General features: G+C 37.0%; 1 protein-coding gene across 3 annotated transcripts in view; it reads left to right on the top strand.

Moving 5' to 3' along the window:
• The window catches only part of ARFGEF2 (ADP ribosylation factor guanine nucleotide exchange factor 2), a 35,831-nt gene extending 16,640 nt beyond the window's left edge, over positions 1-19,191 (top strand). The window contains exons 16-39 of one of the 3 annotated variants that reach the window (XM_054218280.1): positions 289-494; positions 1,416-1,500; positions 1,592-1,763; positions 2,919-3,070; positions 3,244-3,372; positions 3,747-3,905; positions 5,092-5,239; positions 6,179-6,278; positions 7,552-7,592; positions 7,676-7,845; positions 8,491-8,642; positions 8,818-8,990; positions 10,082-10,242; positions 11,081-11,211; positions 11,313-11,442; positions 11,910-12,045; positions 12,859-12,997; positions 13,085-13,139; positions 13,401-13,515; positions 13,777-13,907; positions 15,047-15,215; positions 15,607-15,745; positions 16,815-16,932; positions 18,563-19,191. In XM_054218280.1, the coding sequence (XP_054074255.1) occupies positions 289-494; positions 1,416-1,500; positions 1,592-1,763; positions 2,919-3,070; positions 3,244-3,372; positions 3,747-3,905; positions 5,092-5,239; positions 6,179-6,278; positions 7,552-7,592; positions 7,676-7,845; positions 8,491-8,642; positions 8,818-8,990; positions 10,082-10,242; positions 11,081-11,211; positions 11,313-11,442; positions 11,910-12,045; positions 12,859-12,997; positions 13,085-13,139; positions 13,401-13,515; positions 13,777-13,907; positions 15,047-15,215; positions 15,607-15,745; positions 16,815-16,932; positions 18,563-18,739 (3,288 nt within the window). In that variant the 3' untranslated portion in view covers positions 18,740-19,191. Of the gene's footprint in view, positions 1-288; positions 495-1,415; positions 1,501-1,591; positions 1,764-2,918; positions 3,071-3,243; positions 3,373-3,746; positions 3,906-5,091; positions 5,240-6,178; positions 6,279-7,551; positions 7,593-7,675; positions 7,846-8,490; positions 8,643-8,817; positions 8,991-10,081; positions 10,243-11,080; positions 11,212-11,312; positions 11,443-11,909; positions 12,046-12,858; positions 12,998-13,084; positions 13,140-13,400; positions 13,516-13,776; positions 13,908-14,267; positions 14,459-15,046; positions 15,216-15,606; positions 15,746-16,814; positions 16,933-18,562 lie in introns of those variants that run through there. The other 2 variants (XR_008468985.1, XM_054218281.1) reach the window with 2 other exon arrangements.
• The last annotated feature ends 3,317 nt before the right edge of the window (positions 19,192-22,508 follow it).

The raw sequence follows: 22,508 nt of genomic DNA, 5'->3' as shown, positions 1-22,508 counted from the left end.
CAGTGGCAAAGCATTCTCCTCTGCATGTGAAACTGGGCACAGTTCAGCTTTCCTTGGCAGTACAGTAATGCAGATCTCGCCTTGGGGAGTGAGGGAAGCAAGAATATGCAGACTAAAGGCATTTTCTAATGACACTGGTTTCTTGTCATCCCTCTAACGGTTGCTCTGCCTGCTCAGTGAAGCATATTGGTCTTACAAAACTGGCAGCTGTGCAATTCTTGTGCTATAAACTTTCTTGCAAAGCTGGCAGTTGGATTACACAGTAATAACTGTCTCTTGTGTTTTTAGACTCAAGTAGGGGAGTTTCTTGGGGAAAGCAACAAGTTCAACAAGGAAGTAATGTATGCCTATGTAGACCAGCTTGATTTCTGTGGAAAAGACTTTGTCTCTGCTCTACGTATATTCCTGGAAGGCTTTCGTCTGCCAGGTGAAGCCCAGAAGATCGATAGATTAATGGAGAAGTTTGCTGCTAGATATATTGAGTGCAACCAACGGTAATTCAAAACCTTTGTATTGGATGAGTGCCTGAAGAATGGCCATGGTGTTTGTGGCCCCTAGGGGCAAGGTGCAACTCACAGTCGTACCAGGTCAGGAACTTCTACAGGCTTGTATGAGGAGCAAGTCTTGTTGCTAATATTGGTGCTGAATCTCTTCAGCAGTTAGGTGAAATAGAAACTTTGGATAGAAAATATACTGATGCTGGCTATTTCATTAAATCCCAAGTACTTGCTAGAAGGAATTATGGGAAAAGGGAAGCCCTAAGCATGTTAAATTGTCTCTGTGTTAGCTGTTCTGTTTTTAAACAAATTTAGATCAGTTGAGTGTAAACAGCAGTAATAAGCAGTAGCAATTGGTAAAAATAATACCTAATAAAATATTACACGTGTTTTTGGTTGCCCACTAGACGTTGAGCAAAATGTATATATATTAGTTGACATAAAGTAGGCAGTGTTGCTGTTGTTTCTAATGCAGTACACTCGCATTAAAGTTTAGCAAGGTGTTCAGGCTTAATTGGTGCCCATTCCTTAGTCCAGTTGGTGCATCACTGGGTTGGGTTTGTATGATTCTTTATGAAACCCTAGGAGTGAAAAATAAGCTGTTCTTTAGCTTTTGTAGGATTACCCAAAGAAGGATAATATATAATCTTTTGGGAATGTTCTTGGAAGATTCCAGTCATTGCTAGTTTTCAAACTGGGGAGAAGATGCTTTTATAGTTTTTTTTTTCCCTTTTTATTTGCATTTTGAAACACTTGGAGCTTCATGCATTTCTAAAGACTAATTTTAGGCTCTGTTAGCTCTTAGGCTGAATGCGTAGCCTTTCTGGGTGTTTTTCTTGCACATAGAAATAGAGCTAAGGTGTTGAGGAATTAGGGCTCTAAAAACCTGTTTGTGGCTTTTTTCTTCTTCTCTCATAGGCAAACACTATTTGCCAGTGCTGACACAGCCTATGTTTTGGCATACTCTATTATAATGCTGACTACAGACTTGCACAGTCCACAGGTAGGAAGTAAAAAAACAACCTTGTAAAAGTTCAAATTTCCCTGGAACTTGCATTCAAAATCTGATATCCAACTTCCATTCTTTTTTACAGGTAAAAAACAAAATGACAAAGGAGCAATACATTAAAATGAATCGAGGAATCAATGACAGTAAAGATCTGCCAGTAGAGTACTTATCCACAATCTATGAAGAAATAGAAGGAAAGAAAATTGCAATGAAAGAGACAAAAGAATACGCAATTACAACCAAGTGTAGTAAACCAAGTAAGAAGGAACTAGTAACTGGAAAGACCACAGTGCTCTTGAACTATTGCAGTAACTTTCAGGATGGCATAGTGGCGTTCAGATCCCTTTTTGAAAGCATCTTTGTGCAATATATAAATTGCATTTAGAATGGCTAATACAGATATTTGGAATGAAACTGGTTCAGTTATAACTTAATGCTGCTGCTTCTCTGATGGAAACATAGCTGTGTAAGTGCATCTGGCACCATTGCAGAGAGGCGCTAGAAAGTAGATCTGGGATTTTTTTTTTTTAAATTAAAGTGTGAGGGGAAAATGGTAGAATAACTGAAGGTGGCACTTTGCAAGTTAACTTCTTGTTTCTATGTGCTAGACAACAGGTGGATTATTGTTTTGGGTTGGGTTTTTTTGTCTCCCTGTCAATAGCCTGTCATAGTTCAGAGGCTGGTAAGTGCCACAGTCCTTGCGATAACGTTTGAAAAAGGGAGAGATCAGAGAATTTTTCATTACCTATAGTCACCTGTCCTCATCTAGACCAAATAAGGACTTCTGTGTGTAGAGTACACTTGAAACTAGTATCCCTAGCTGTACTCTGCTTTGACTCAGAACAATGGGTGTTAATTTAATTCAAATTATTGAAATCTGAATCTTCGGCATAGTGGGGTTTTTTTAGTGTTTTCAGTGCTGTTTGCAGGTTTCCTAGATCAAAATAGGAACGAAATTGACTTGCTTGAAAAGTGAAGTTGCAACCTTTAGTATAAGGATAAAGAAACACTAAGCTATTACTTTATAAATAAAGTCGGTGAGGGCTAGTTTTGTTTTGAGGATGTCGGCCTAAGAAGGTGAAGGATTTTCCATCCATTTTTAGAGGCAGAGTGACTTAACAGAGTATGCTGCCCTGACTTCCAGTGATTAGGTCATAATGTGGCATATAATAAAGGGCTGAAATAGTTATTGTGTAGAGAACAAAGTCTTGAGTTGTGGTCTGGGTTTTAGTGCTGGAGTTCCTTGCTTGCAGCCTATGACAGCCTCCTGAATTCTAACATTCCGGAAGATTTTTATCTTTACGGTTCATTTGCAATACCTTTATTTAACATTTTGTGGTGCTCAATGTGAAGGCATGGGATATGCTCTTATAAAAAAACAAACCAATGCAACCGTGTGGTGTTCCCCTTAGGTGTGGCTAATGAGAAGCAGCGGAGGTTGTTGTACAACTTGGAGATGGAACAAATGGCTAAAACAGCTAAAGCCCTCATGGAGGCTGTAAGCCACGCAAAGGCTCCTTTTACTAGCGCCACTCATCTGGATCACGTCAGACCTATGTTCAAAGTGAGTGTGAAGTTCTTGTATCTTCATTGCTAAGAGCTTTAAGCGTGGAAAATTACTTTGAAGAGTTAAGTAACGCAACAGGTGGACTCTTTGGGTACATTTGCTTTCAGTTACCTAGTGTTTTGGGCTAAAATCATAATAGATTTCTGAATTTAGTTTCTTCCTTTCTTTAGCTTGTATGGACTCCATTGCTGGCAGCTTACAGTGTTGGCTTGCAGAACTGTGATGACACAGAAGTTGCATCCCTTTGTTTGGAAGGAATACGATGTGCAATTAGAATAGCCTGTATCTTTGGAATGCAGGTGTGTATGAGACAGCATGGAGCCTGCTACAGGTGGTGTAGGCACTGGGAGGGAGATAAGAATTACAAACAACTTATACATAGAAAATGAAGCATCTCATCTAGTTTCTTGAAACGGTAAAATAAAATATTACAATCTCGTTTTAGTTTCTTTTAAGATCTTGATATCCTTGAGCTTTTCAAGTCTGCTTTCCTTTTGTTGCCGAGTCTCCTATTAAGAGTGTTTGCTACCTTGCCTCCTACTCTCCGCCAGCTGGAAAGTGCTCTAGTAGTGCCAACTGTACACAGAAGGAAAGTTTTGTACGCAGGCTGGACAAGTAGCTTTCTGTAGCTCTTCAGGGACTTGATTACGATGCTTGTTTCTCTGTCTTGTAGCTCGAACGAGATGCTTATGTACAGGCCCTTGCTCGTTTTTCTTTGTTGACCGCCAGTTCCAGTATTACAGAAATGAAACAGAAGAACATAGATACCATTAAGACGCTTATTACAGTCGCTCACACAGATGGCAACTATCTTGGCAACTCCTGGCATGAGGTAAAAACTTGATTAGTTTAAATAGGGCAGTTGCGTTGCCTGAAAAGTCCTCTGAAAACTTGCAGGATTCTTCTACTACTTTCAGTCTTTAGTAACTGCATTTAGCTCCCAGTGTGTGTCAGAACCCTGTTTAGAATGTAGATGCAAGTGCATTATTTTATTAGTGGTTTTTTTGATATATGCGTGTATGATGTTCATATATATAAAATAATGCACTGTGGGTTTTTTGGTATACCCTATAGACATTGTGTGACAAATATTGTAATTTTTGTAAGCACTTTTGATATGGAATTAGAACCATATTAAAGTCTCATTTGACTTCAGAGAATTCTGCACAGAAACTATTGCATTCTTGTTCATGTAAACAAAAATATTGTTTAGACTTTGTGCAATGTTTGGCAACATTTATACGACAACCACATGAAAAATTAGGGCTAAAATAACTTGGAGGGGGATAGCTATGGATAGGTTATCAGGATAATACAGACTTTCTTAAAGCATGTTTTCCAGGAGCTCTTTAATCAGATCTAAATCTGCGCTGCTGTTAAAAGGGGCATAGCTGCTGCATTATGTTCTCTGGCAATAGTCTTTGGCTACATGATAATGATCCAAAAGGTACTCTAGCTGACAAATTACTTGGACCTGGCTTACAGCGTACCCTCACAAATGCTTGTTCCAGTCCAAGGGATTTTGCAGTGGGGGAGTAAGAAAGAAGAGATGGTCAATCTTGTGCTAATGGCAAGCCACAACTTTGATGTTTTCACTGTCTACTTTGGACCATTGTTACCCAAAGTGGCAGCTGCAATAAGTCTTTTCATCTCTCTGGGACAATGAACTCTCTAGAAAATCAACTCCCAAGTTATTTATAGTTTTGAAGGTTATGCCGTGAGAAGTAAAAAAAGGGTTTCCTCTAGTAGTTAGAGATCGAAGTTAAGTTTTTGGGTACTGTTTATTTCTTCTCGTATTGGAATGATTTGTGGCAGCTGGCGATGTTGAATGAATCACTCAGCTCTATTTCCAGTTGTATTAGTAATGCTTCAGCAACATCAAAACTGTTATTGTTGTCAAAGTTGTTTTAAAGGTTAGAGAACCTGGGAAGCTTATAAATATTAAATACAAATATATGTTAAGAAAAAAAATATAATGGTATCCAGAAACACAATGTTTAAATATCTTTCGGTTTTAGATCTTGAAATGTATTAGCCAGCTGGAACTAGCACAACTTATAGGAACTGGAGTGAAAACGCGGTATTTATCTGGCTCTGGGCGTGAAAGGGAAGGAAGCATTAAAGGCTATGCATCTGGAGGGGAAGAATTTATGGGCCTGGGATTAGGTAAGACTGGTAATCTTGGACTTCACAAAGATGTGCATATAAGTGATGGCTAAGAAAGCTTAATGTTACAAAATATTACTTGCTTCCAGGAGGAGCTATATTGGATTAATGAAACTTAAAAAACGGAACCCTATATTTCAAGGTGTATTAGTAATTACCAGATATGTTCTACCTTTGTAATCGGGTTAAGATATCTAGAGAAACTCCTTCAGATTTATTTGCTGGAATGTTTTTGTCAAAACTGTTTTACCATACTTACTAAGTCATGATTTTGTTACCAGTATTATCAGTTCTTTCTTTTTAGGCTCTGTTTTTAATAGTAAAAATATAAGCTGTTTACCTTTAGGAATAATAGATGTTTCAATGATTGATAACTGGCTTTCCAAAGGAATTTCTTAACTCTGCACATTGGGCTTGCTGTTCCAGTTCCTATTGTTCCTGCGTTATGTGCAAGAAACAAACCTTAGATTTTAAGCTGTAAATTAGAGGGACAAGGAAAGTTGCCTCAATCTTTGGAAAACCATCAAGGAAACCTTTTAATTTGAAAACGCTCTGGAATTGATGCTATACACGATGATGATGCTGAATATAACAGAACTGTGCCCAGCGTTAACTACTCATATTTGACTTAGAGTTAATATTTTAAAATAATATTTTATAATTTCCAATTTTTAACAGCATTACATCATCTTAACTTAATAAACATGATGGTCAAAACACAATGCCCTAAGGGGAAAAAAACCCCCATAATTCTTACTGGATATTTAATTTTGTAATCATCTGGCACAGATCTGGCAAAAGCACCATCTGCTTCATGTAAATCACAAGCTAACTGGAAGCAGCAGTCACTTGTCTTTGTCTCCTTTTATAAAGTTGGGGTTAATACAAAGTCACAATTTCTTGATGCTAAATACTGGTTTTTAATGGCTTTTATTGCAGGTAACCTTGTTGGAACTGGAGCTGATAAACGGCATATGGCGAGCATTCAAGAGTCTGTGGGAGAGACCAGTTCACAGAGTGTTGTGGTAGCAGTAGACAGGTACTGAGAATATAATCTCTTTCTGGGGAAAACGTGACTTTAAGTTACTGACAGTCCTCACTTTATTTGCAGACTCTGACAGGGATTTTTGTTCTTGAAGCCTTTATCTCTTGTGAGCAAGATGCTGATGCTTAGATGCTTTCTCTCGACCCAATAAGTCTCTTTAGGCATGTAATATTCACAAAATAAAGACTGTCGTTAAATAGCAGTATAACCAATGTAGTGTATGTATGTGTTTTTATGCCTTTTTTTGGACTAAGCCAGTGAAGACCAGAATTAGGTTGGTATTACAGTATTCAGCGATTTTTGTTTTACAAATCTGTTTCTTAATTTTGTCTAACTTATGTGTGTGTATTCTGTGTATTTGGGTTTCTTTTTTCTTTTTGTTTGTTTAGCCTGAACAGGACAGGTATCTGAAATGAATAAATGCCCTTATTTCAAAGAAAATCACATGATTTAAATAGTTTTGTGAACTTCAGTATTACAGCATTTCTTCAGTTGCTGCTCTTCAACTCTTTATCCATTAGTCACTGCATTCTTGTCTAAATCGTTATCTTTCTCATCTGTCCTTCTAAAATTTTGTCTAAAGAGATGCTTCTATCATAAACCATGCGTTGGAAGGGGACTTTTTTCTAATTAGTGAAACTATAGGGCAAGTCTGTAGAATCCTGCATTCAGACTTGTAGTATTTATTGTAACATAAATGTGTCTGTTACCATATCAAAGTCTGAAAGACGTGGGAACATTATGAACCATGATCAGTGGTCTGAACTCCTCTCAAGACTCTGAAGAGCTGAAAAGGGAGCAAGGGACAATGGTGCATCTGTAGTCTTTCTGCTGTCTGTTTTGACAGCCATAACTTACAGTATTCTTGAACTGTGTAAAAATCAAGCAGGTGGCTGGCATCCGGTAAAGTCTTGCAGCAGAGCTTCCTTCATATCTTTTTATTCTCCCTATGAAATTTAACGTACTGTCACCCAAATGACTGCTCTGGCACTACTTGCACTGGATAAAATTGTGAGCCTGTGCCTGCTCCCTGCAGCGGGGAAGGAGCATTGTAGACTGTGACTTGCAGCAGGGGAGAGAATGCTTAGACTAGGAGAAGGACATGAACTGCTGCCAAGGAGTAAGAATAAAACAATTTCAGAGTTCGTGGCACAGCAGACTGTAAAGTACATCCAGGAGATGCACTGACATTTGCCTACAGCACTAAGATGTGATTGAGTCTTGTGGATGCGCTACTAAAACTGCAACTCATTTATTTGTTCCGTAGGATATTTACAGGATCAACTAGGCTGGACGGAAATGCAATCGGTATGTATGCCGATCATTTGGTGGTTACAGGAACTCTTGCAGTGTAACATCCTGAACTAACAGTGGTGTGCTTTAATGTTCAGTTGACTTTGTCCGATGGCTGTGTGCTGTTTCCATGGATGAGCTGGCTTCCCCACACCACCCACGCATGTTCAGCCTGCAGAAGATAGTGGAGATATCATATTACAACATGAATCGCATTAGGCTGCAGTGGTCAAGGATTTGGCATGTGATTGGAGATCACTTCAATAAGGTATTTCTTTAAATCAAGTTTCAGAACATACATGAATAGCAGGACTTCTTTAATCGGCTTTTTCCTTCTATGTTCTTAGTGGTTTAGGTTGTGATATGTAAAAAAAAAAAAAAAAGTAATAAAATAATCCATTAAAGGCGCCTAAACAAAGCACCTATTTAAAAGTCTAAAGTGTATAAATTGAAATGGAAATGTTTATGAGAATCATCTTTAATCACTCCGTGATATGATTTTGCATTTGTAATTTTCTTTATGCCATTGCCTTCTCCTTCCGATCAAATGCCAAGTTAATTTTCCTTTAAAATATACACAGATGATCCTGGAACAGCAAAGTTATTTTCCTTAAGACCCTTAGGACCTTGTTTGGGGGTGGGGTTTTTTAACCTAAGATTTTATTACTTTTTTTTTAGTGTCTAGCTGGCTATTATAGTTCTGCACCTGTTGCATACAAAATCCATGGGTCTGTTTAGTTGGATCAAATGACTGAGAAAAACCCCTCAGAAAGTAACCCCCCTATCTTCTAAATATCTGAAAACTAGAATGTGCTAGCGATTTTTAGTGCACTGACATGAAACTTGAATGATGACTTTGTTACTCATAAGTAACACTTTAGTTGGTAAGTGTTTGAAAATGTTTTTCTTCTAGGTTGGATGTAACCCTAATGAAGATGTCGCCATCTTTGCAGTAGACTCATTAAGGCAGCTGTCAATGAAATTTCTTGAGAAGGGAGAGTTAGCCAACTTCCGCTTCCAGAAAGACTTCCTAAGGCCTTTTGAGCATATTATGAAGAAAAACAGGTGTGATGCACCGCAATTTGTGTTAGCTTGCTTTAGTCCTACTTTAAAGATGTTACTTGGTGTGGGTTAGATTGTCGTGTACATGGAAGTGGCACAGTTACTTTGTGCCAGTGTAAAATTGTGCCACTTGTCAAGTCTTACTTTCCTTTTTTCCTTTTTTTTTTTTTTTTTTAAGATCTCCAACTATTCGGGACATGGTAATACGCTGTATTGCACAGATGGTGAACTCTCAAGCTGGTAATATTCGTTCAGGCTGGAAGAATATCTTTGCAGTCTTTCATCAAGCAGCGTCAGACCATGATGGGAATATTGTGGAGCTGGCCTTTCAAACTACAGCACACATAGTTAGTAAGTAATGCTCAACAGATGCAAATACCCAAATTAGCTTAGCTGCTGTGATTCTGGTTTAAAAGGCCCATCTGAATTAGACTCTTATATTTTTGGGTAAATAAACAGAAGATCTTGTAGCCAGACTCTTGTACTTGTTGAGTCTCCTGATTGCTATGGACAGGAAAAACTAGATATAGATATCCTGCTGTAGAACTTTGGAAGTTTGGGATAGATTAAATAAGTTTGTATGTTGCCCCATCTGTCACAATAAGTTGTTTTGGATTAAGGAATACATTTCACAAACTTCCATGCTGATTCAGTATTGTATGGTGGGGATCATAAAGCTTGTGACACTGATATGTGACTGCTTGTAGAGCAGACAAAAGTGTATTTGAACAACATACTGCTGCCACTTTCAAAGGGAGACAACCAACTGAAATATTCTTGAAGAGGACCTTCAATATTGATTGTAGCTTTCTTAAATGTCCTGAAACTACCCTCATGCCGTTAAGTAATATGGGAGAAAAAGAGCTATGGACAGCATTAATAAAAGCAAAAAGTAGTAAAAATTTTTTTCCTAACTTGAATTACATAGAACTTAGGAGTTTTGTAGTTCATTCAAAAGCTTGTATGCATTGGATTTGTTTTTGTATTTTGTCTATCTGTTAATTCTAAAATCTAACTGCTTCTTCCTCTCTTTCTACAGAAAATTAATAATTAATAGGCTTAGATAATTTAGGTAGCTTCATTCACGGTAGGGAAGCTAACATCAAGCTTTACTCCTATTATTTCTGAAAGTATTTTAAGAGTTTTGGGTTGCATATGCTGTGGGGGTGAACTGAACCATATAAGCAGCCATGAAATAATCCTAGATTTTAAACTGGTAATTATCCAACCTGAAAAAATGATGCTGGGGAATTTGGTGGGCGGGGTGGGGAATAATGCAAGACAGAAGACAGATAACCATATTTAACCTGGAAGAGCTGGTCCTTTCACGTTTGTCCATTCAGTAGTGGTATATGATGGCTGACATCTGTAATCAGTGGTAGTTTATCTATGGATTTCAATATCAGTAAATTTTAAAAAGTGTATTTGTTTGTTCTTCACAGCAAATATTTTTCAACAGCACTTTCCAGCAGCAATTGACTCATTTCAGGATGCAGTAAAATGTCTTTCTGAGTTTGCCTGTAACGTTGCATTTCCGGACACCAGCATGGAAGCTATTAGACTTATTCGGTATTGTGCAAAATACGTTTCAGAAAGACCACAGGTACTTTCTTTTAATTTTTACCTTTGTGTATCCTTACACTAGCTTACATTGTTAAACTGGGACTAATCTTGTAACTGAGAGCTTTCAGACTCAAACTTCAGTCTCCCAGTAGCAAATGTTTGTATTACAAGCTTATTCAGAATAAGGAGTCATTTTGGTATTATGTAAGCAGTAAGCTAGGTCTAATCAGAAAACTTCTTATCAGTCTCATCATTGCAAATTGGAAATAACTGAATGAAACAGTCCTTGTTTTTTTTTTTTTATAGCGTTAGAATTACTTGCAAAACAATGCTTCTTGTTCTGCTACCCTAATTATGTCTAGTTAAACTGGTTATAAACATGCATATTTTTCTGCGTCAGTCTATTGTGTGAATACTTAATATCATCATCACTTTGCTGAAAAGAGCCTGGAATTAGATTGCAGTTGCATGTCCCCATTGCAAGATGTGCGTGCTGTATTCTATATGCTAGAAAAGTGTAGAACTGGCTTATGGCCAAACTTAGACTTCCTTATTACCCATATTTATATAGTTGTTGCCTGTCACTGTTAAACTTGGTTCCTAAAGTCCAAACCTGTGCAACTTGTAAAGCCTTAAATAAAGCAGGACTTAAGTAAAATGGATTTAAATATTTTCCATATTTTTTCCAGTACTATCACAAATAGTTATGTCTCAGATTTATACTTACATTTTACAGGATTTCAGTGTTCCGGTAGAAACTAAGCTAACTTTTCAAGTGTGTGCCATCAGTAGAATCTAAATCTGTCAGATTTAAAGACTTCTGAGGGTTTTTTAAATTTTTTTTTTTTTTTTTTTTTTTCCCCCTGCCCATCTCCAAGGTATTAAGAGAATACACAAGTGATGACATGAATGTTGCTCCTGGGGACAGAGTATGGGTCAGAGGATGGTTTCCCATTTTATTTGAACTTTCTTGTATCATCAATCGTTGCAAACTAGATGTTCGAACAAGGTAATAAAGCTTCTCTTTCTTTTATTTTAATTCAGTTAGTGAAAAGATCACAGGTATGCATTTTAACATCTTTTACTTCATTTGTTTGGGTTTGTTTATAGAGGCTTAACAGTGATGTTTGAAATAATGAAGAGTTATGGCCATACCTTTGAAAAACACTGGTGGCAAGATCTGTTCAGAATTGTGTTTCGGATTTTTGATAATATGAAACTCCCTGAACAACAGACAGAGGTAAAAACAAACAAACAAAACAAAACTCCCAAAAGCAAGCAAACCTTAGAGTTGTTTGTTTTTTTTAAGAACTCAAACAATCAAGGCAGCAGTTTGTATTGTTTGTCTTGTCAGTGTCTTTCCATGCCATACTGCCCCAAAAGTAATGATATATTGTTGTATTCTGCTATATTCTGCGGTATGCATGGAACTTGTCTTAGTATCCAGTGGCCTTTCTGTCTGTCTGAATATTTTTCGAGGAGAATATTCACACTCTACTGTGAAAATGTATAGTTTTCTGAACAGTATTCATGTGGCCAACTAAATGCTTCGGACAAGACATCTGCAGTGTGAGGCTTTTTAGTCTTATCTAAATTCTGCTCCTCTCCTCAGAGGCCACATCCTTTGTTGAATAGCCATGTATAACCGAGTGCTGTTATCATAGAAGAACCAATGTAAAAACAGAGACTTTTCGTTGTTTCTGACAGAAATCTGAATGGATGACCACTACATGCAACCATGCACTTTATGCGATCTGTGATGTATTTACACAATTTTATGAAGCTTTAAATGAGATCCTTCTTCCTGACATACTTGCACAGTTACACTGGTGTGTAAAACAAGGTAGCTTATTTATTTATATTTTTTGATTATGTGTTTTTTAAATGCTCATTGCTTAAGAAGGGGAAAGTTAACTGAATTTTGGAAGAATAAAAACTACCATTAGGACAGTATGTTATGTAATAGATGGATGCAGTATCTTAAATAGTGGAGCATCATTCTATTTAATGTTAGGAAGCTCTTCCGTTAATGTGTTTATAATGTGTTTATGGTGCTATTGTGACAGAGCAAAAGCTTTTAAAGAGTTGTGTTAATCTTCTACCAACTACCTTTCTCCCTTTGGCTGCACAGATAACGCACAGAGAAAATACCTCATTTATTTACACATATATACGTGTACACGTTCTGATTTTTTTTTTCTCTTTCCCCCCTCTGTTGTCCCCCCTTCTCTCAACCATCTAGTACTTTTAAATATGCCTTTCTAAAGAACGTGTTTTCTTTTGGGCTCCAACACTTATGCCTGAAATCCTGCAAATTGCTAGCATGGAATGCTGAGGGGACTACCTTGCAGGAAATCGTTAGTTTCTAATTGGTACTTTTCCTTCCTTTGTCTCACTGTATGCTTCCTTTCTGCTTCTGTCCTGTCCTGTGTCTTCCCTGTTTGGATTTCAATCTCATTAAGTCTTTTTTTTTTAAACATTATTTTTTATTCAGTAGCTTCCTAAGCTTGGTATTATTGTACTGTAAGTAGGCTTTGAGCTATGATACCATGTGTTTCACAATATTTGTAAAAATGTTAATGGAGAAGTAATAGAGAATGCTTAATTTTTCATTGATATTGTAGAAGTTGATAATTATGGAACACTTCTTTCACAGAGAATGAGCAGTTGGCTCGATCAGGTACAAACTGCCTAGAAAACCTGGTAATACTAAACGGACAGAAATTCAGCCCTGAAGTGTGGGGCCAGACGTGCAATTGTATGCTAGAAATCTTCAAAACTACTATTCCTCATGTGTAAGTTCATAAATTTAATTCTCATATTAATACCCGATTGCAGAGCAACAATATTTACCTATTTTTATTTGTTCCTACTTTATGAAGCTTGCTGACGTGGAGGCCTGCGGGAATGGAGGAGGATTCAGCTGAAAAACATTTGGTAAGAGCTAATTCAGTGCAACAAACTAACTTGAAGGGTTTCGTGTTAGGTTAGCTTTCGAAATGTTTTATTCTAGTAAATATACTTGACAGCAAATGCTGGAATTGACATTAGCTTGTATTTGGTGTCACTGTAAAATAAGATTTAAAGAATGGATTCAGGAAGACTTTGAATCAAAGATTAGTGAAGTCATCTGAAAACTGATAGCTGGTTGGTAGTTAGTGTTTTGGATTACTAGACTTGTTCTGCATTCTCTTCCAGGATTTAGACCTAGATCACCAGTCTTTAAGCAGCATGGATAAAAATGCTTCAGAAAGAGGACAAAGTCAATTTTCAAATCCAACAGATGACAGCTGGAAAGGTGGTCCTTACACAAGTAAGGAAAACATGCAAGTTCATTTAATAAACTTTTATAGCCACTCTTAGTCCACTTCTGTAGAGAACGTTTTTGGGCACTTAAGTTTGGGATACATCTCTACAATTTGTGTTTATACCTTGCAGAGAAATTTTCTCTTTTTAAGATAATTCACAGCATCACTAAATATCAAAATGCTAACGGTAATGTAGTGTTCTGCTAGCCTGTTGTAGTGAATTGTCATAGGTTGCTTCTTAAACTTTTGTTACTCCGTTTCATTAGACCAGAAGCTATTTGCTGGCCTCCTTATAAAGTGTGTGGTACAGCTGGAATTGATACAGACCATTGATAATATAGTGTTCTATCCAGCAACAAGCAAGAAGGAAGACGCTGAGCACATGGCTGCAGCTCAGGTACCAGCAGACTTATTTATAACCTTATTGCAGCAGTAAAGTACAAAGACTATTGAATGCTTTGAAGTGTGTTTACAAAATAGTCTCTTCCTGTTTCTGACTCTAAGTGCTGCCCTGAATGTGTGTGTCATTACTCTTAAACTCTTTTTTTTTTGTTTGGTTGCTTCCAGTGTTTCCTGGCAATCTGCCTGTTAGATTATTATAATTGTATTGCCATTATTTTTATTATCAATATAATATATTTTCATTGTTTTTAAGTTATAATTAATTTTTATATACAATTTGTATATAATTTAATATATATAATAATTTATAATTAATACATACTCATCAAGAATGTTTTTTGTTTGTTTTGGCAAGAGCATTCTTTTCTGTTTAGCCTGAATGACTTCATTTAGCCACAGCTGAGGCTTTGCTCAGCCTCTAGGTGTTTGCACAGGAGAAGATGCAGAAGTTGAACTTTAATGAAGTTAATGGTCAAGATTTAACTCATTATCTGCCTCGGAGAGATCCTTGCACCTGAAAATTCTGATTCTAGGGAATAGTGCAAGGTAGCTCTTGCTTTGGTATGTTAAGCTAGGAGTTTGGGTTAGTGCATTCAGGTAGTGTTTTGGGGATGGTATAGCTAAATTTCCAATGAAATTAGCTAAAAATATTGATCAGTTTTAATGAAACATGACATTAGCCAAAGATGAGGAGTTTCTACACTACACAACATTTAAACTTGCACTATTTTTGTGGTTCACTTTGTTTTTCAGAATTCAGCAGACATACCCCATCAGCTTCTAGATGAGAGGAAATGTTCTATTCTATATTGTATTGCTATGACTCTTTTACGCCATTGTAAGGGAGCTTCTTCCCTTGTTCATTATTTTATTTTTTTTCTTATCAATAGCTAGTATAGATCATAACTTCTCTCTTTTAAAAATATCCTACTTGAAAAGAATACAACTCTGGTATTTGACAGGAACATTCTGCTGTGTTGTATTGCACTAATATTTCACTTGTACCTAAAAATGGAATATGGAGTTAGTGGTATATGGTCTATGAAGTATTAAAGTCTCTTAAGCTTACATAAAAAGAATATGTTATTGACGTTCCTCTCTCTCTCTTTTCCCTCCCCTCCGCTCCTGCTTTAGCGAGATGCACTGGATGCAGATATCCACATTGACACAGAAGACCAAGGAATGTATAAATATATGTCTTCACATCACCTCTTTAAGTTACTAGATTGTCTGCAAGAGTCTCATTCATTCTCAAAAGCCTTTAATTCAAATTATGAACAGCGAACTGTGTTATGGAGAGCAGGTGAGGCTTTTATTTTTTGGATTGATAAAAATACTGAGCTCTGTTTCTAGCTTTAGCTATCGAGATACAGAAGTATGCCATTAAAATCATCTTTACAGTTAATCTGACAGTGTTGCATGCTTCTATTACTTGTCTCCTTCCTGATGGCTTGAATAATTCTGTTTGCCAAACTATCTACCTTTTTGATTAAAGTAGAGCTACGCAGTTGGTAGTACTGTAGTTAAATATCTTTATAGATTTGGTCTTAAAGAAAGTCAAGGAGGAAGAAATACTATCTGGACAAGAAATCATTGCTGTTCACTAGTAGAGATATTGTTGATAAACTTGAACTCTTGGCTAGTAACTACAAACGTGCTTGTTCCCTCTCTCCCTTTGTGTAACTGATTTCTAGGGTTCAAGGGTAAATCAAAACCCAATCTCTTAAAACAAGAGACCAGCAGCTTGGCTTGTTGCTTGAGAATACTCTTTCGAATGTATGTGGATGAAAACCGCCGAGACTCCTGGGATGCTGTACAACAACGGCTGCTTAGGTAAGAGTGACAGCTTGGCTCTGATGCGTTCCGTTTTCAGCTAACATAGTGCATTCCTGGATACGGTGTTCTAAGTTGCTGAGCAGAACACGTGAAGTATATGAAGATAGACAGACATAGATATGACCACTTAAAAGCTAATTTAGCAATAAGGAAACAATCTACTTGGAATAAATTAAGGACCACCTTGACTGACATTAGCTTCTCTTTACAGAAGTGGTGGTGTATGAATACTTTTCACATCTGAGTACATAATGATATTCAGAGGTATAATAGGGTACTATAATCTAAACAGTGCAGAATAAGCTGCTGTATACCTGCAACTTAGGTAAACATAGAATATTATGATAAATAAATATAAAAAGGTATTGTGCTCCCCTTTATTTGAGAAGTGAGTTGTTGGTACATAAAAGCTCAGAGTACTAATATCTAATCAGATGTAGACAACTCTTAAACTTGCGACTGGCATTAATACAGTCCATTTCAGTAGCATTCTGATTTGTCAGCATCTATGGACATATTAATCATTTTAGTGTGTAAAAGAGGAGGTTCCATTCCCTCTAATTAAAATAGTGCCCCAAAAAAGCCATAGTAAGTGGTACAGTCTGTGCCTTGTGTTGACAGTCTACAGAAAGGACCAAAAATTTATTAATACAATAGTAATCCCTCTTTAATCCATGATGCTGAACTCTGCAGATCTTTAATAAAACAGTCTAGATTTGGAGGGAGAACTTTTTCATGTTGCTGTTGCCTAAGCTTTCCCAGGATCAGGAAATAATGTTTGCAGGTTGAAGGTGACAGCACTTTAATTACAGAATGCTTATGAGGAAAATAAGACTCTTCCACCTCTGACTCCGTGGTTCTTTATTGACAACATATTTATGTTCAGTTATCTGTAACAGCAAAATCAGCGAGATGAATTTTTAAAGTTGCTTCATGTGACTGAAAACTTCCCATGGAAATGCATCTTGCTTGAAAACAAAATACACCGAGAGGACAAACAGTGCATGTTACAAAAACTTTTTGTGGTTTTTCTTTATGGCTTGTCTGAAATGTGTCATCTCTTTAGTGTATGCAGTGAAGCCCTGGCATATTTTATTACCGTGAACTCAGAAAGCCACAGAGAAGCTTGGACCAATCTCCTGCTGTTGCTTTTAACAAAAACACTAAAAATCAGTGATGAAAAGGTAAGCATAGGCTGGAAGTCATGCCTGTTTGCAGTCAGGTATTTTTTTCACTTCTGTTTCTGTTTATTATCATCCATATTGCAAAGTGGCTAGTTCGCTTATTCACATAGTCTGTTCTCTCCTTGAAATATAGTAATTGTTACATCTCCATTTTTCGCAAGCATTCCATATTGTAAAAAATCAGACTGCATCCATGGAATTCGCAGTTGTGTAGAAATACTGATAGAATTACTGCAGAGCTTTCATATGAAAGTGCAATAAAGGATGGGCTTCTGCTGTATTACAGCTGTACAAGAATGGTAGAGATAAATTTCACCACTGTAGAATTGGAATTCTCGTTCCTTGCTGGTGATGGCAAAAAATAATTCTCAAGATCTCAGCCCTTTTGAGGAAAAGGTGAATGCAAATATTTTCTACATTAGGACATACAGAGAAATTTCTGGAAGTTGCTTGCTTTTTTTTTTTTTTAAGCTTTCCAATACTGTTGAGCTCCATCTTGTTTTAAAGTGTATTTTTTTTTTCCTGGTGTGTGGTTTTGGTTTTTTTTTTTCTGTATTGCAAAGTTTGTAATTTCACTTCACTCTTATGTAGTTTGGGATGTTTTATTGCAATTTGCCAATATTTTAAGAAATTGGTAGTAGTGGTGGCTCGGCTTCTCCATATAGCAGCAATGCAGTGATGTCCCTGTGTTACAGTGTGTTGTGAGAAATCTTAACTCTTTGTAGATAAAATGGTGACTTGGCCATTCCTTAGTACACAATTCCAATACCTTTTTATTATAAAAGTTCTATGGTGAGGGTATTCCATCAACTGTCCCTGTAACTAATGCTGATCATCATTAGGAAAAGGAACAGATGACAGAGCATATTTCTTGCGTAAATTCATTTCAGATTTGCGTCTTGAATACTGTTTGCAGTTCTGGTCCCCCATATCAAAAGGAGTGTAATGGATCTGGAAAACAGTTGAGAGAGTGTAACAGGAATAAGGGATATAGACTGGCTCCCATACATGGAACTGTATGTAGTTCTGAGTTCTACCCTGTTATCTTTTATCTGGAAAAGAAATAAAAATGAGAGGTCCATAAAGCCATTATTAGCCTGAAGAGAGGAAAGGGACTGATAATTATTACCCTGGAAGAGATGGTGAATGAGAGGTTTGGAGATGGCAAGTCACTGGAGGGGAAAAAAAAACCCCAAACACATAATAGAAATACTTCTTCATACACTGCTTCAGCTGTGGAAGGCTTTGTTATATATTGTGGATGATATTTTAATAGGCTGGAGAAGCAGCTGGACAAATTCACATCGGGGGGGTGTGTTTCTACAAGTAGTCCCTGATACCACCTCTAGCCTGAGAAATCCCTGAGCCACAAAATAGTCTGACTCTGTTTTAGGGAAGTAATGCCAAATGCATGCTCCGTGTGTGGTTTCCTTTAGGCATCTGTTAAGGCTGCTGTGGAAAACGGACACTGGGCTTGCGATGGCCCTTTGGCCAACCAGGGGGGCCTTTGATTGGGTGAGGCCTTTGTGTTCTAACAAGGTGGTGTACTCACAAATATGGAAAAACTGCACTTTCCTATAGTAATGGAGAATAACGTGGTTTTGGTTTTTTTTTATATGTTCTTTTGTAGTTCAGGGCACATGCTTCAACATACTACCCATACTTGTGTGAAATCATGCAATTTGACCTGATTCCTGAGCTTCGAGCTGTGCTACGGAAGTTCTTCCTGCGTATAGGTGTTGTGTTCAAAATCTGCATAACAGAGGAGCAGATACGGACAACTGGGATGAACTTACCTTCATGGTAGCCCTCGGTAGGGTTGGTTACTTCTGCTTGTACATAAAGCTATGTTACAGAGATGGATTAAAGTGGACGGGAGAAAATGGGACCCTGGTGTATCAACACAGCAGCAAGTTACTCTTACCACAGTGGCATTTGGGGAGGAGGAAAAAAAAATCCTGTTCTGTCCATCCTACAAAACTATCAGCAGTTTTATTTAAATTATTGCTTACAGAGTTAATACAGTATATGTAAAGTCTCTTTGTTTCACTGCTAGTCATCCTTATGATCGAGTCTGTCTCTTCTAGTCTTTTATCAATTGTTCAGTCTTACATCCCAGCTAAATCTGATAAATCAGCTGGATTCCTCAATAGAAATTATGCCCCTTGGAAATAGTGAATATAGTTGTATAGCCTTGTGATGTTAGCACATGTGTTCATAATAAACTATACTGCAGTGGATAATGACCACCTAAAATCATTCTGGGTTTTTCTTTGTGTGTACATGACTAGACCAGGCAGTGTGTTATGGTTTTTGAAATGGACAGCCTGTAGGGTATTTGGGGAAAGGGTTTTCCTCCTGTTTAGCAAGTAATTTTTAAAACTTTTTTTAATATCAGTGCTTCATCTCCTGAGACTTATTTTTTGGTTTTATGGAAGGTTTTACATCAGGAGCACGCGATAGCATCTACTCTGTTTAGCTTGTTAGTCTTGAGTTAAACGCATTTAAAAAGAAAAGACTTCTAAACTTTCCATTTACTTTCATACATTTCCAGATCACAAACAGAGCATATACAGTAATATTACAAACAAGGCTCAGAACAAATAAAACCACCTTTTCTACCCTGAACTATAATGTATTTAGTAGTAATTGTGTCTGTTTAGCAAGAAGTCCTGTCCTTAATGCATAATCAGGTTCTGTCTCTTTACCGCAGATCTGCAACTTCTGATTTGTCTTTTTGTGCAAATGATTTTTGTTCTCAACTATTAGTTCCCATGAAACTGCTCTAGCAAAATTAAACTTAAGTTCATTCATATATTGCAAGAGTTATCAATACATTTCTATGCTTTGAAGGTACCTGTGAAGCAAATGTGACTTAACGCTGCAGCTTTGCTTGCCATAGAGATTTTTCTTTCTTTCTTTGAAATGCATCAGTTTTCTGTGACAGCTGTTTCCACGATATAACAGTTTACAGTTGAAGTACTGCAGGGCTGATGTCTATCCTTTTGAACTAATTTTCATTTAAAGTTTTAAGACTTCTCTAAACTGGAAGAGTATGGCAGGATGGGAGGAGAGGTTCCACTTCCTAAAATAATGTAAACAAAGGCGTTATGTTAACTGCTGTGCTACCCATATTAGCCAAACCTAAAATCTAACACTATTTTAAAAAACAAAAACAAAACACCAACAACCTACTTGAATGGTATTAGGTGTTTAACCTGGGATTTTGCTTTTTAAGTTGAGTTTCCTGGTAGGGCAGCAGAGGTGAGGTTGTCTTGGGATATTCCACTGTCAGAGCTTTTGGATTCTTTCTTTCTTTTTTTTCTCCCCTCTCCCCTCTCCCCTCTCCCCTCTCCCCTCTCCCCTCTCCCCTCTCCCCTCTCCCCTCTCCCCTCTCCCCTCTCCCCTCTCCCCTCTTTCTTTTTTGGATATCTCCAAAGGGTTCATATGGTGCTCTTCAGTAATTGGTCTGTTCTGTGTAAGCATTGTTTGGGAATGGTTTTGCAGTCAATAATAGTGATGAGGCTTTCACCTTTTTATTTTTACTTTTTATTTGTAACCAAAGAAAAATAAATGGTGGTTGTGGCTCCTTAACTTTTAAATGAATACACTAATATTCAGTAGAAGGAATATATGGCTATATTTTACAATAGGAAAAGACTGCAAAATAAAAAATGCTGATATTTAACTTGCCGCATTTGAAATGTCCTTTCGTGTTGCATTTAGTATAGTTGCTCATTCCCTGCTAATGTCATTTCATCTATTACAATAACAATGAAGTATTTATTTTAATTCTATTTAAATCTGTAAGAATAGTTTATTCCTTTTCTTCCGGTCCTAGATAGTCCTAAAGAAAATATTTGAAACTATTTTTCAGATTTTGAATGTGTCACTGCCTCATTGAATGTATACCCTTATCTCCTATCAAAACACAAACTTTAAAAAGTTGCATGTTTTTTCTGTGTTTTACAGTTTTGAAAGCCTTACAACTCATGTCTTGAAACAAGTCTTTTAATTTTCAGATCTGAAATGACTTTACAGTAGCATTGTGGGCTTTCTTTACTGTATTGTGCAACATTTGTACTATCTCTGCCTATAGAATAAGGGCCTTTAATCAATTCTTTCCTTCAGCCTTCGTTCTGAGATTGTTGTTTTACTTAAGTAAAGCTTTCATTGTACTTATACCATTTATAAACTGCTGAAATTAGGTATGTGACATCAAAACATCCTAGACTCTGTAGTGTGTGAAGAAGAGGGACTGGAATGCAATTGGATAGTAACAGCCTTAATCCTGTCAGTTCTCTGAAATTGATTGTACGTGTTTAAAGCAATAAGACTGGTATGTTCAGTGTAATACCTGAAGCAGTTGTATTCACGTCAGCTGTTCGGTTTCCCTTATACAGTCAGAAAGATCGTAACCTATAGACATCTTAATGAAACTAAAAATGCTGAGCCAAAACTCCTGCAGTAGTCACTGCTGGTTCTGATCTTGTCCCCTCTGCTGACCTAGACTTTATCTGCCTGTGGTGGTTTTATTGGCTTTAGTGGAACTAGGAATGAGAACAGGGTTCTGTGTCAGCATCTCCTGGTAGAGATCGAGACATCTGTGCAATACATGGAGTAATAAAAAAGTAACCTCTTAGACTTTTAAAGTAGTGTTATACAAGAAATTAAACTATAAACTGATTTACCTATAATGGTATGAATATGGAGACTGCATGATATTTGTTATTACTTCTTTTGGAACCCTCTAGAAAATAAGTAGGCGGGGGAGGATGCTAATGAGGAAAACCCTAAAAACTACGTTTCATGTTGATTCTATTGTGTCTTTAGAGTACAAGAAAATATTATTTTTACAGTGGTTTGTTATTCATGTCTCATATCTCACTTTTCAATCTAAAACAACATCCACTAATACAAACAACCCCCCCCCAAATTCTAGCTCAATCTTACCATTAAGAATGAGGAAGATTAAAAATAGTAACTTTTAGTCTGAAGTAGAACTTAAGCTTTTTTTGCCAGAAGTGCAGCTCCCTTTAATATGTAAATTCAGTTTGTTCAGCACCTTTAATGTTATTTCTGTGTAAAATGTATGTTTTCACATATTTAAACTCCCTGAGTTTTTTGAAGATCTACATATTAAGTGCATTTAATATCAATAATTTAAAGAGCATTCCTTGCCCAGTGGGTGTATACATTTTTGAGAGAATACCAAAATTATATAATATGAAAAACTATGTAAAGTTTTCTACATGAAAATACTATGTATAATACTGTTACAATATTCCATGCTTTAATCAAGGGGTAAATCAATAAAGTTTTAAGAAGTGTTGCTTGGGCTTTTTTTCATGTAGTTTTTTTATTAGGCGGCTTGTCAACCTCCAGCTCTATTGCACATGAGAATGTATCACTCATGTTAAGTACGGGGCTTTACTTTTAGGGGGTTTGTGTGGTTGCTGTTCTGTTTTTTTGAACACATTACTACGTACCCTCCTACCTCCTGGCTGCGCTCTTCCTCACTGGGACCGTGCCCTTCTCTTAATGACTAAGAGGGCTCATGCCCGTCAGCCGCATCC

The sequence above is a fragment of the Rissa tridactyla genome, chromosome 12, assembly GCF_028500815.1.
Source record: "Rissa tridactyla isolate bRisTri1 chromosome 12, bRisTri1.patW.cur.20221130, whole genome shotgun sequence".
NCBI lineage: Eukaryota > Metazoa > Chordata > Aves > Charadriiformes > Laridae > Rissa > Rissa tridactyla.
Note: the sequence above shows the minus strand (reverse complement) of the source record. Positions and strands in the feature narration are given on the sequence as shown.